Genomic DNA, 13569 nt, shown 5'->3' with positions numbered 1-13569 from the left:
TACTCCGTTGGGCCGTTTTCGTAACGTCATCAAATACGACCGATTAACAACGACCTCTTATTGTCAGCCCATGAACGGACGATTCCAAATCTAGCCCGTTTACGGCCCATAACGCGGTCTGTTATTGGTCCATGTTTGGCCTATCGATCATACGGCACGTAGAAGGCCCATTGATGCTACGGCCCGTAGAAGGCCCATTCTTTCCACGGCCCTAAGAAGGCCCATTGTTTCTACGGCCCGTAGGAGGCCCATGGTAACTACAGTAAATATGTAGCCCATGGTTATTGTGGCCTAGTTTTAAAAAAATAGGTTATTGCGGCCACTAGCAAACCGCGGAAAAAGAACTGCACTGACTACAAGCAAACAAATAAACAAGACAGCAAGGAAATAAATAAGCAAGCAACTTATGCTAGGCTATCACGACTATTACACATATTACATCCACTGGGCATCAAAGTTCGCCACCAGTGCAAATATAGGGAACAAAGCAGCATATCATATACACTGGTTGTCAAAGTTGGCGACCAGTGCAAATAAACGTCGCAGCAAAACAAGTCCAGAACTGAAACCACTTCAGAAGAGCTCAAGAAACAATATCCGAGGTACCCATAATGCTGGCAAGATGCTTAGCAAGCTTATTAACTTTCTCTTGTTTGGCTCTTAAATCATCCAGCACTTGCTGTTGCACCAGAAAGTATGCATCTAAATTCTGCAGGGACTTCCTCAGTCCTTCGGCTTCCTGTCGCATAACATCTGATTGATGTCTTTCAACTTGAAGTTGAGACTCAAGAAGCCAAAATGATTCAGGCAGCGAGTTCGAAGAGCTGGTGCCAGCAGTAGTAGCCAGTAACTCGAACACTACATCAAGACATGACTTTGGGGTTGTCTCGGTGTCTTCAATATAGTTTTTATCAGCTTTCTTGGAGACCAACAGGGATGTCTCACTATCTTGAACCTTGTCTGCATTACTTCCTTTACCATTGCATAACGGGGTACTCTTCTCCAATATTTTATCCATGTTCTAAAAGAGAAACAAACAAACACATCACAGGTTTACAATGTAGCATATGAAACTCATTTTGGTAAACCAGTTCAGTAGTAAGATGGACAGGATAACAGCATGAAACAAACATATATCTATGTAGTATGGTCACTGTATGGTCTATATCATTCTAGTTTATGTTGCCAAATCAAGATAGATATAGTTTGAATCATATCTATTTAAGACAAAGCAGCATAGACAGAATATAAGTGTGGGAAACTACACAACAATAACAACACTTGTAATGTGCATGGCATGAGAACATAACTGTTTATTCATTGAAACTGAAATCAACATAGAGCAAGTTACAACAGCAAACACGTTAAAGAAACAGGTTTAAAACATACATGTTGCGGCATTGAAGTTTCAATTGCATCCTTCAATTTGAAATTAGTTGGTATGAGTAAATACAGTGATGCAAGAGCAAAGTAGTATGAACCATAGCTACGGAACCTGACCTGAGAACAATTCTTCTTCTGCTTTAAGCGTTGACTTGGGGTTCGGAGTGGTTGTCCTCGTGCTTTGGGCGCTGCAGTTGCCTTACTAACTGCTCGTGTTTGGGTGCTCTGTGGTGGAGACGGTGCTGTGTCAACTGGAACTGGGTTACTATCTGCTAGGGTTGGGGTTAGAAGGGGTGTAGCTGGTTCTCTGTCCAACTGGGTAGGGGTACAATCTGTGTGAGTCTGAGTTATGTGTGTTGGGGCTGGTTCTTGGGCAAGTACAACTGTGGTTCTATATGCATCGACGGGTAGCACAATCTTTTCTGAAGACCGTGTTTTTACTCCCACAGATACTGCCATCACCCCCTCCAATTGAAATGGCTGATAAACAAGAAAAGTAATTGAATGTATAGACATTGTAAGATAGATAGGTGCAATGGATAGTAGGGAAGAAAACAGGGCATGAAATAATTCACATTTATGTTGTCTAACCAAACATAATAGCAGGACATAATTTCACATATATGATGGCTAATTAAACAGGATAGCATGACACAATTTCAAATGTATGATGGCTAACTAAACAGGATAGAATGATATAATTCAAAATATGATGATTATGTAAACAGGATGAGATGATATAACTATATTATATCTTTAGAAAATGGGTTGGCATGCCATAATTCAGATACATGGTGTCTATGTAAACATCTTGGCATGATATAATTCAAATATATGATTTATATACTAAGCAAGTGAGCAGAGGGAAATCGCATATATGATGTGTCAACTAAGGAGATGGCATTCAATATTGTGCATATGATGTAAAAACTAAGCATTGCAATACAACATATGCATGATCTGAGTAATATAACCCTGCCAAGTTTGAGCATACACCTCAGGGGGATAATAGGACTGGTCATCTGCCTCTGAATCCTCCTCTAAAGAGCTATCTGTAACCAACAAGATATCTGCTTCAGCAGGTAGCATTGTCTGCTCTGAAGACCTTGTTTTCACTCCAGATTTCTCCATCACCGATTCAAATGGCTGATGCACAGGAAGAGCAGTTGAATATACAAACATTGTCGACAAATGCAATGAGAAATACGAAAAAAGGACGGCATGATATAATTCACATATATGACACTTGGCTAAACAACATCGCATTGCATAATTCACATATATAATGCCTTGCAATAAGATAGCATTGCATAATTCACATATATAATGTCTTGCAACAAGATGGCATCACATAATTCACATATATGGTAGTTAGACACTAAACAGGTGGCATTCACACAAAGCATGTCTAAACTAAGCAAATGACATAGCAATGCAAGATACCATACGCACGATATGAGCAACATAACCCTGCCAACTTAGAGCATGCACCTCGTGGGGGAAATAGGACTGGTCATCTGTCTCTGAATCCCCCACTGAGGAGCTATCCGTAACCAGCAAGACATGCACTTTGTCAGATAGCATTGTCTGCTCTGAAGACCTTGTTTCCACTTCAGATTTTTCCATGACCGTGCCGAATGGCTGATGCACAGGAAGAGTAATTGAATGTACTAAAATTGTTGAAAAATTTAACACGTAATTCACATAAGAGATGACTGACTAACCAGGGTGGCATTGCAAAATTCACATATATGATGCCTGGCTAAACAAGATGGCATTGCATGATTCACATATACGATAAAGAAACTAAACATATGGCATTGACACAAAGCATGTCTAAACTAAGCAGATGACATATTTGATGTATCCAGTAAGCAATGCAAGGCACCATATGCATGATATTACCAACATCAGCATGCCAAGTTAGAGCGAAGACCTCAGGGGGTAAATAGGAGTGGTCTTCTCCTTCTGAATCCCCCTCAGAACAGTTATCTTCCTCTTGATTACGATCCGAAATGGGTGGACAGGGGTTGCCTTTGCGCCCACCATGGAGCGACGTCTGCATGAAATTTTATTGCCACGCAAGGCTCGTCTCTTTTGCTCTACATGTTCAGTTCCATTGTGTACAATAACTGACATGCATAGGAATAAAACTGTGGCACCCCAGCTCAGAGAAACCGGAACGCCCCGTATTCCAGCCCAGAGATCGAGGAGAAGTCTTCTGGAATACGACACTGCTTAGCATAGAACAAACCGGCTCTTTATTGCAAGCTATATTGGGTACAGGGGGATTACATCGGCACGGTGACACTATGTCTGCCACGGTTGTTCTATGTAAACAACAGAACAACTTGACGCAGCGGAATGACTACTGGCAGCGGAACAACGACGGCGGTGATGAACTCCACTCCGCAGGGACTCTGGCTGGAACGCTTATCCTAGTGCGCAAACAAGCGATCCACGACAAACAAGCAATCATATCCGGCATGACATGCAAACTGGCATGACACTGTGCGCCCGTGGACGCGCTCTGTTTCTCGACGGGGACGGGTCGCCGGGGAAGCAAACAGAGGGGGCAAGTGCTCCAGAGGGACGGCAACAACGTGTGCTAGCTGTTAGACACGCTCACGCGTGCGAAGACGACGAGAGGAGAAGGGGCCCGAAGCAAAACGATGCTCTGGACATGACCATTGCTGCCAGAGCGCGTGCAAACGACGCGGTCGCCACTGTGACCGGCAAGGAGGGGACGCGAGAGGCTGCAGTGAGATGTCTGGTGATGAGTCCTGGCATCACTGAGGCTGGGGGAAGCGATAGATCAAGAAGAGGTGCACTGGATCGATGGGATTTTTCCTCTGAAGTTTGCTGTATCAAACTAAATCAAGTTACAGTGATCAACAGCGAAGGGCTTGGAGCCATGTGTGGTGTGTTTATGATAGGAAGGACAAGAATCCTGTGAAGTTTGGAGGTATTTGGACCACTAATTAATATAGTTGCTTTACAACTAAGTAATCTGGTCCAGAATGAAGATCATGATGATGCTCTCAAATGGAGAAGCCACTTGAGCTAAAATTTGGCAAGGCAGGGTTATTTGGCCATATGAAGATGTTGCAAAAGGTTTCATACCAATTGGATAAACCAAAATGGTACTTCCTTCACAAACATTTCCACTGACCAGAAACTTGCAAAAATTCTAGAGGGAAATGGCTAGATGAAATATGCCCAAATTGGGTGGAGATAGGTTATATGGATAAGAGAAGGCCTAGGGAAATTAGGGTCATTCCTTTAATAGAAAAGGAATATTCCCAATAAAAAGAATATTGGGATTTGTGATAGGATGAAAATGGAAAGGTCTAGGGAAGGATTTGAGGTTGACAAGCCACTCTGGAAGCAAATAAGAGGTCATCTTCTTCCGTTTCTAGACCACAAAGCCACGGAAAAAGAAAACTCAGACAAAAATCTCAGAAAACAAAAGAAAAAGAAAGGGCCAAAAATCAGGCTGTGACAAACCTTCCCCCCTTAAAGAAATCTCGTCCTCGAGATTTGGTGGCCGAGGGAACAAGTATGCATATACTGACTTAAGGAAACAGTTTCCAACTCGGGTATCCTTTTTTCCTTTATTGATTGTTCCCATTAAATCCTTCATCTGACTTACTTGACTGGCTCTGGGGTGGTTTGCTTCACTGTATCCACATTCTGATGGATCTTACCTCACATGTTCTGTTCATATCTGCTGACTTATCTGAGATTACCATGACTGAAATATATGCCTGTCTCACAAATCCGAGAGTGATTTCCGATTGTTGTGTCTGTACTAAAAACTTTCCATGAATTGGTGATCAGATTTTTCTTGATGCACACCCAAGCTCTGACTCCTTGCATTGGGTTCCTCCACTTAACTGCAGGTCCTTCGGGTTCCAAACAGTGAGGTGAGGCATAACCGCTTTCCTGACAGATTCTGACTTATCACAGGAATTTCTGAATCATGCTGACTGGCTCCACTGTCTTGAGTACCAGATCTGTACCAAATATTTGATTGTCGCCTGTCGTGGCCAGCATAAGGGGTATGACCTTATATGATAATATCCTTATCCTTGGCTGACGGTGGTTCAAAATTGAGTAGACCCCTTAGGTGAATATCCATGGCGGTCGATACTGACTTAGACTATCTGGGGTATCTACACCATTTTCATATCTGCACCACTGGTCTTGCTCCTTCATTATTGTTTTCTTGATCTGGATCCTTGGTTGAAAGAGCGGGGTTATATTACTTCTTCGGGTGACCATAGGTTCTGTCGGGTGCAACATTCTGACCGGGGGAAAATGATCATCTGAACCCTTGCAAGAAGTCGGCAAATAAATCAGTAGCCACCAGAAGGGTCTTTACAACTCAGATCTGGGACATCACTGAAATAGCTCAACCACGGCTCAAGACGGCCGAAAAGCAGCTCAGAGCATGAGACCGTGTTGATAAGAAGAAAGTGGCAGTTCCCTAAGACGGCTGAAAAGCAGCTTAGAGCATAGGGCCATTGTCACCAAAAGAAACTCAACAGTTGTACGAGACGGCCGAAAAGCAGCTCAGAACTCGTGACAGTTGTTGAATAGAGAAATATAAAGTCGGCATCCACCCCGTATGGCCAAAAATGGCTCAGAACACAGGCGTGGTGCCGTTACCAGAGAAAAGAAGACAAGGGCTCATCAGGATCATATTCCAGGTTCACCGGTACTTGTCCAGAGCTCAGTGTTGTCGTCAATCTTCATAGTCCTTTGTCACACTAAGGTGTATACCTGGCTTCCTTCACATATATCTGAGAATCTGATTCCCAAGGTAGACTTGTGTTCTGACTGATTCTTGCTTCTGACCAACTGTTGCGGATCTGATTCTGACATCTGCTGTGAATTCACAATGTACTATCTTGCACCAGTGCCGTACCGAGGACGATTGGATGGCTTATGCGGAAAACCATCGAGAGTATCTTGCTGAGGAAGACTGGGTTTTATGCTGGAACAGGAATTGCTGGACCATCCTCCTTTCCGAGTATGTGGCACATCCTTGCTTTCTTCCAGGCATATCTTGTTTCAAAATCATCCTCCACGAAGAATCAAACCTTGTATCTGAACCATACCTTTGACTGAAATTGCAATGTTGGTCTTGCACATAGCTTATCTTCTTGCTAATCTGATCATTTCTGTCATGAAGAGTGCACACTGAGGCAAACTTGATTATCCGTATTGTTGTAAGGAGTGCACGCTGATGCAAACATAATACTGACTGTCCATCCAGGATTCCTTTTGCATTCAGACGAGATATTCCAAATTTCACTGCAGTCTGCTGATAACATCATTCCGTTTATCTGAGCTTCCAAATATTTGAATTCCTTACTGATTCTTCAGGTCCGGTGTTGGTTAATGAGCAACTTTAATGAGGGGAAAATAATGCCACACCGAAGGCCCAAAGAAAGAAGCAAAAGAAACGACGAAAGCAAAAGCACACAAGCATACAAATAATATAAATAATCAAGCAACATCACATATTACTCCTACTCACAACAATATTATGCATGCACACCTAAGCACACAAGTCTCACGGAAACTCCGGCATTGCGATCTAATATGCTGTGGCGGTGTGCATGAAAGTGAATTCATGTGTGGAAGGAGTTGGCATAACCAAGGCTACACCAAGCGCTGGCTGAACACCGGTCGCAATCAGATGGATACGGGGCGAGGACGGACTTGGTGATCAAGTAGCGAGACACAAGGTCACGACCACGTCATCATCAAGCATACGAACGGGAACCGTACACGTTCCAAAGAATGGAATGGCAGGGCAATATAGTGGAGGAAAAACAAGGCTTGATGGCATTGCCCTTTTCTGATAACAATTATCAGTAAGGGTTGTCGAAGGGACGAGATGGATGGCACGATTCGGGATAGAGACAAGTCTATCACCGAAATAATATGGGTGGGTGGCAGAAAGATATCGACGCGCTACCTGAGCATAATTCCTGCAAATGGTGTCTGGAACACTTGGTACCAGGGCATCACTCTGCTGGGACAGAGATAACGCCGAACACCGAAGAGCAGTCATGCAAAGAAGGAGGGTGCAGGTAGTAGATCGAAACCGATACCACCTACACTCACAAGATTAACTGTTAGCGACAAGATAATAATCTATATGCATGCTATGCAACAAACAAATGCAGCAATCAAGTGCAACACACCAACGGGCTCTATACTACCGCATTCTAACGTTCGCATGGGCTAGGGCATTCTACAGCCAGACCTGCTCTGATACCAAGCCTGTGGCACCCCGGCTCAGGGAAACCGGAACGCCCCGTATTACAGCCCAGAGATCGAGGAGAAGTCTTCTGGAATACGGCACTACTTAGCATAGAACAAACCGGCTCTTTATTGCAAGCTATATTGGGTACAAGGGGATTACATCGGCACGGCGACACTACTTCTGCCACGGTTGTTCTATGTAAACAGCAGAACAACTTGACGCAGCGGAATGACTACTGGCAGCGGAACAACGACGGCGGTGATGAACTCCACTCCGCAGGGACTCTGGCTGGAACGCTTATCCTAGCACGCAAACAAGGGATCCACGGCAAATAAGCAATCATATCCGGCATGACCTGCAAACTGGCATGACACGCCAGGTCAGTACATGGAATGTACTTGCAAGCTCACAGCAACCAAAGCAATCAAGACAAACAATAGTATGGCAATTACAGGTTAACCAGGTTTAACATCATACTATCAGATCAACATGGCATGAACAAGATGATACAGCTAGAACAATACGAACATGGCATGAACATATGAACATGATAATACTAGCATGCAACATGATGAAACTATCATGCACCAACTTACTCTGTTCGGGTTACCTCGTAACCATCACATTCATCACTTACCATCACGTACATCACACGATCATCTCAGGATCCAATCAAGCTTGGTATTAACAATACCGTAGTAATCATTTATGACCACAAGGAGCTTGACTTTTACCCTTGACTCTCGCATAACACCACAAATATCCAACAAGTCGGTATTCACGATACCACAGTGATCCTCTTACGATCACATAAATATCAACCAACTTATTTCATCGTCGAACCGGGGTTGTTATTAAGCAAATTATTATTATTATTACTGTTGACCCACAGTGTGACCAACTACGAACTGGGCCCATATCCGCGGGCGCAGCTATCGATAGATTTAACACACATACTCTGCAGAGGTTAGCACATTGTACCCACACCACGGAACCCTGGCCTCGCACTCCCATTTGGATGGACCAAAGCGTTTCGACAGAACCGATCTACTGCCATGACACTCTCCCGGCCACTCCGACCAACCCCCCTTTGGGCTAAGTCCTGGGTGGCCCCGTGCCTACCAAAGGCACCAACGGCCACCGTCGTGGCAAAACGGTCCCAAACGGGAACAAGGATCCATACTCAACGACGGGCACACAAGGCTTATGCCGTCCTACCTGATCAGGGTAGCGCCCGCGCATAACCTTCCCTTGCGGGAGGCACCGGTGAGAGGCATGACAATAGACCCAGTTAGGACCCCCCATAGGGTAAGCGTGGTTGCACTCGTCAGATCGATATGGTGGCACCATGACTCAGCCAACAATTGTTCAAGTTCAGTTTAATCCGGTTAAACTTGAATGCAATATTATGAGCCATGATAAAATAATATGATGCAATTACAATGCATGAACATGATATCAAAATAAGCATGGAGGTGCAACATAATCAACGAGGATAACAACAACATTTAATCATTTATCCAGATGAGCATGGCATACTGACGAGCATGAATATCACAACTAGAACACTACTCATAGCATAACATGACCACTAGCATCAACAATAAATACCATGCAATAACATAACGATAAAACTACCATGCAAGTATTTAATCAACTGGATGCAAAGAAACATGCATAACGGCGGTACTCGGAACAGACGATAGTCATGCACCGAAGACCATCACCAACATGTACTACTACCAAACATTGCCAATATTAAAGTAATACTAGCATGAAGAACATGATAACAGAGCTCAAGAAAACATAGCATGACGTTAAACACCGATCCATAAGCATAACCGAAATACCGACAGAAGTAGCAAAACGAACAGGCAGTTATTAAAGATTCAAGTTGAAAACCAATGCTTCTGCATGGCTATCATGCAAATGGTGGTTGTGGCTTGCCTAGGTATGAATAAGGCTCCGGGGAGAAGTGCAGAAAGATCGCGGAAGGAATCGCCGGAAAGGGTACTCTCTCGGAGGGGCTGATTAGGGGCAAGGGCAAAATGGTCATTTTCAGAATATTGAAACATAGTGAAAATGGTACCAAAAGTTCGGGCTCGACGAGACGAAGAAGTGGGCTTTGGAATCACCTAAATCGGAGTTACGGTTGCGGGGTTATGAGGTGCAGAAGATCAGGGACTTTTCTGTAAAAATAATATTCACAGCCGGGTCCCTGAGTGGATAGACAGAGGCGTAAAATAAGAAATACGCTTGCTGACTAAGAAAACACAGTCTGCTGAAACACAGAGGAATACACTTCCAGAATAACGAAAACGTACTTCTTGTTGAAGCAGCCCGAAATACGCTTTCGATTGGAGAAAGCGTATTATAAGAAATGAGCGGCCACTTATCCACGTTATCTCCCGTGGGTCAACGCGGGGCCTGCTCCTGTAAGGCTGACTGGTGGGGCCCGCGCACCTCTCTCTCTCCTCCCTCCTTCTTCCTCCTTTCATCCCGACGCCGCGCAGAGGAGGCCGGAGGCCGAGCGCTCCGGCGATGACTGCCGGCGCTACGGGCCACCATACGCGGCGCTCGGACCACCGGCTTGCTCGGAAGATGGAGCCGCGTCGGATGGGCCATGCCACAGACGCCGGAGACCACAGGAACGGGCGGGGCGTCGGCCGCGGCGGACAGAGGCGTCGGACGCCGGCGGGGCTCGCGGCCAGCAGCCACCGGAGGAGTAGGAGAAGAGCGGAGGGGCTTGGATGGACTATGGGAGTTGCTCTGGTGGCGGCCAGGAGGAGGGGAAGGGCTTGGGTCGGTCGAATTTAGCCGAGGCCGTGCGGCGGCCATGGCGGCCTACTGCGGCGAGGAGGGGCTCCGGGGCTCGGGAGACTAACTAGGGAGGGGTCTGGGAGTGAGGTGAGGCCGCTGGTGAGGTCGGGGCACCTCGGGGTTGGCTTATATAGCCGAGGGGAGGGGGAGGCGAGCTGGCGGCTCCGCGGACGCGTGTCCGGCGCCGCGGACGCGTGTGCTCGCGGCCAAGCTCGGGCGGCGACGAGGGAAAGGTCCAAAGGGGTTCACGGAGTCGAGGAGAGCTCGGGGACAAGAGAGGAAGAAGCCATGGCGCCATTAATGCCTTGTCGGCACTGTGCGTCCGTGGACGCGCTCTGTTTCTCGACGGGGACGGGTCGCCCGGGAAGCAAACGGAGGGGGAAAGCGCTCCAGAGGGACGGCAACAACGCGTGCTAGCTGTTAGACACGCTCACGCGCGCGAAGACGACGAGAGGAGAAGGGGCCCGAAGAAAAACAACGCTCTGGACATGACCATTGCTGCCAGAGCGCGTGCAAACGACGCGGTCACCACTGTGACCGGCAAGGAGGGGACGCCAGAGGCTGCAGCGAGATGTCTGGTGATGAGTCCTTGCATCACTGAGGCTGTGGAAAGCGATAGATCAAGAAGAGGTGCACTGGATCGATTGGACTTTTCCTCTGAAGTTTGCTGTATCAAACCAAATCAAGTTACAGTGATCAACAGCGAAGAGCTTTGAGCCAAACGAGTTGTCTGGTGTGTTTATGATAGGAAGGACAAGAATCCTGTGAAGTTTGGAGGTATTTGGACCACTAATTAATATAGTTGCTTTACAACTAAGTAATCTGGTCCAGAATGAAGATCATGATGATGCTCTCAAATGGAGAAGCCACTTGAGCTGAAATTTGGCAAGGCAGGGTTATTTGGCCATATGAAGATGTTGCAAAAGGTTTCATACCAATTGGATAAACCAAAATGGTACTTCCTTCACAAACATTTCCACTGACCAGAAACTTGCAAAAATTCTAGAGGGACAATGGCTAGATAAAATATACCCAAATTGGGTGGAGATAGGTTATATGGATAAGAGAAGGCCTAGGAAAATTTACAGCCATAATGGAGCAAGATAAAATATACTTGCTTCATTAACTGAAAATTTGGACAGAACCAAAGAATTGATGCTCAGCTCACATGGATGCATTGCATGAGCTCAAATCTTGTGGAGAGCTTTGATTTGATAAAATGAAAGACCATGCAAAAATTCAACTCAATTGGATTAACCTAGCTAGTACTTCCTTCACAACCAATTCCCTCAGAGAGGAACTTTGAAAAATTGCTCAGGAATATTTACTAGGCAAATTAAGTTGAAATTTGTCATGAGGAAATTATTTGGACATGAAAATATGTCCAAGAAGTTTGGAGTCAATTGGGCAAAGATAAATGGCACTTGCTTCACAATCTGCCATTTAGGACAGAATAGGAAATGAATTATTTGAACATGATGATATACATGGCAAATGAAATATTTTGCCACATTTGAGGAATATATGACCCAAAAAATTTATGAGAATTATTTGGGAATTTTAGGAGTGACAGAAATATAGGTTGCTTCACAACCTAGGGCAATTAGGGTCATTCCTTTAATAGAAAAGGAATATTCCCAATAAAAAGAATATTGGGATTCGGGCTAGGATGAAAATGGAAAGGTCTAGGGAAGGATTTTAGGTTGACTAGCCACTCTGGAAGCAAATAAGAGGTCATCTTCTTCCGTTTCCAGACCACAAAGCCACGGAAAAAGAAAACTCAGACAAAAATCTCAGAAAACAAAAGAAAAAGAAAGGGCCAAAAATCAGGCTGTGACAAAAACATAGTGAGATTATGTAAGGAGTGCATGCACAAATCCAGAGTGATGGTAGCAAACTGTGGATAGACCCAAAACCAATGATAGCAGGCAGATAATAGCTTTAGTTAAAAAATACAGATAATGGCTTCTTTAATGTTTGTTTGCACCCAACATGAAACTCAAAGTAGACACCCGAGATTAACAAGATAGTAGACAGATAGTACTGATTGCTGCCCCAATATGTACCCCACAACCATTTAAAAACTCAAGTTTCAGCATTAGTTTGGACCTGACTCGGAGTCTAATAGGTGAACACGAAGATAAAGTAGCATGTCATCATATTAAGCGATGCATAACGTAAGCAGACACGAAAGAGTGCGGCCTCTCTTGCGGACCCGTGTAGTCCTCAAGGTCATCTGCTCAGTTGATGATGGTAATGCAGTTGTCGTGGCTGCCAGCGGCGGGGAAGATGATCTGAGGCGGCGAAAGACAGCCTGGAGAGCGGATCCCTGCTGTGATGAACCCTTCCGTCGTTGGAGCAGCTGAGCTGGGGTGGAACACAGCGCAGCAGGAGCAGGACAAACCACACAAGGTTTTCTTTGACACATATCTGTAACAGAAGTAATTGTGTAAGTGCTTGTTTGAATTTGAGGATTCTAACAATCCAGGGATAGGAAATAGACAGGAATAGGATAGGAATGCACGTGCAAGACAGAAAATTTAAAAACACAGGATTTATGCCAATCTGGGTGTTTGATTCACAAGAATTGGAAGATCACAGGATGCAAAGAAGCAAGGTGAGATTAAGTCAAACCACAGGAAAATGTACGGTTATAATGCTATAATGCTACTATCTCTTAGTCTTGTGCTTCATGAATAGGAATTTGAAAAGGAGGACAAGTGGAAATTAAAATTCCTACGGTTTTTCTTTCAAGGAGACACTAAAGGAACAAATCCTATAGTTTTGCTTTGCTCCATTCCTTTGAACCAAATTCATGATAGTAGTACCATAGGAAACTTTCCAATTCCTATGTTTTTCCTTCACTTTTCCTTTCAAGCACTGGCGATTCTAGTAGGCAGGCTTGAGCAAGGAAAAGCCTACACTCAAAAAATGTTTTTGTGCTACTTCTATTACTTTGGACCCAGGCCACTGCCCTACTAGCTCAACTCCCAGGCCCATCAACAAATGCACAACTCAAACGCGCAGAGATTAATAATGATGGCGTTTAAGAGAGTCCATCACAGATAGCTAAGTTGCCTGGTACC

General features: G+C 44.8%; 1 protein-coding gene across 2 annotated transcripts; it reads right to left on the bottom strand.

Annotated features, from left to right (window-relative positions):
• Positions 1 to 388: 388 nt before the first annotated feature.
• LOC120976883 (uncharacterized) lies at positions 389 to 12371 on the bottom strand. 2 transcript variants are annotated; one of them, XM_073510922.1, is made up of 4 exons: positions 9988 to 12335; positions 2380 to 2529; positions 1501 to 1863; positions 389 to 1021 (listed from the first exon to the last, which is right to left on the bottom strand). In XM_073510922.1, the coding sequence occupies exons 1-4, from the start codon at positions 10159 to 10161 to the stop codon at positions 584 to 586; spliced, it is 1125 nt and encodes a 374-aa protein (XP_073367023.1). In that variant the 5' UTR covers positions 10162 to 12335; the 3' UTR covers positions 389 to 583. The 2 variants fall into 2 exon arrangements, 1 of the variants encoding a protein (XP_073367023.1); XR_005773503.3 differs by lacking the exons at positions 389 to 1021; positions 1501 to 1863; positions 2380 to 2529 and adding an exon at positions 7772 to 8025 and having other exon boundaries at positions 9988 to 12371.
• Between the last annotated feature and the right edge of the window lie 1198 nt (positions 12372 to 13569).

This window comes from Aegilops tauschii, chromosome 3 (genome assembly GCF_002575655.3).
Source record: "Aegilops tauschii subsp. strangulata cultivar AL8/78 chromosome 3, Aet v6.0, whole genome shotgun sequence".
In the NCBI taxonomy this organism is placed as follows: domain Eukaryota; kingdom Viridiplantae; phylum Streptophyta; class Magnoliopsida; order Poales; family Poaceae; genus Aegilops; species Aegilops tauschii.
This window is presented reverse-complemented; position numbering and strand designations above follow the sequence as displayed.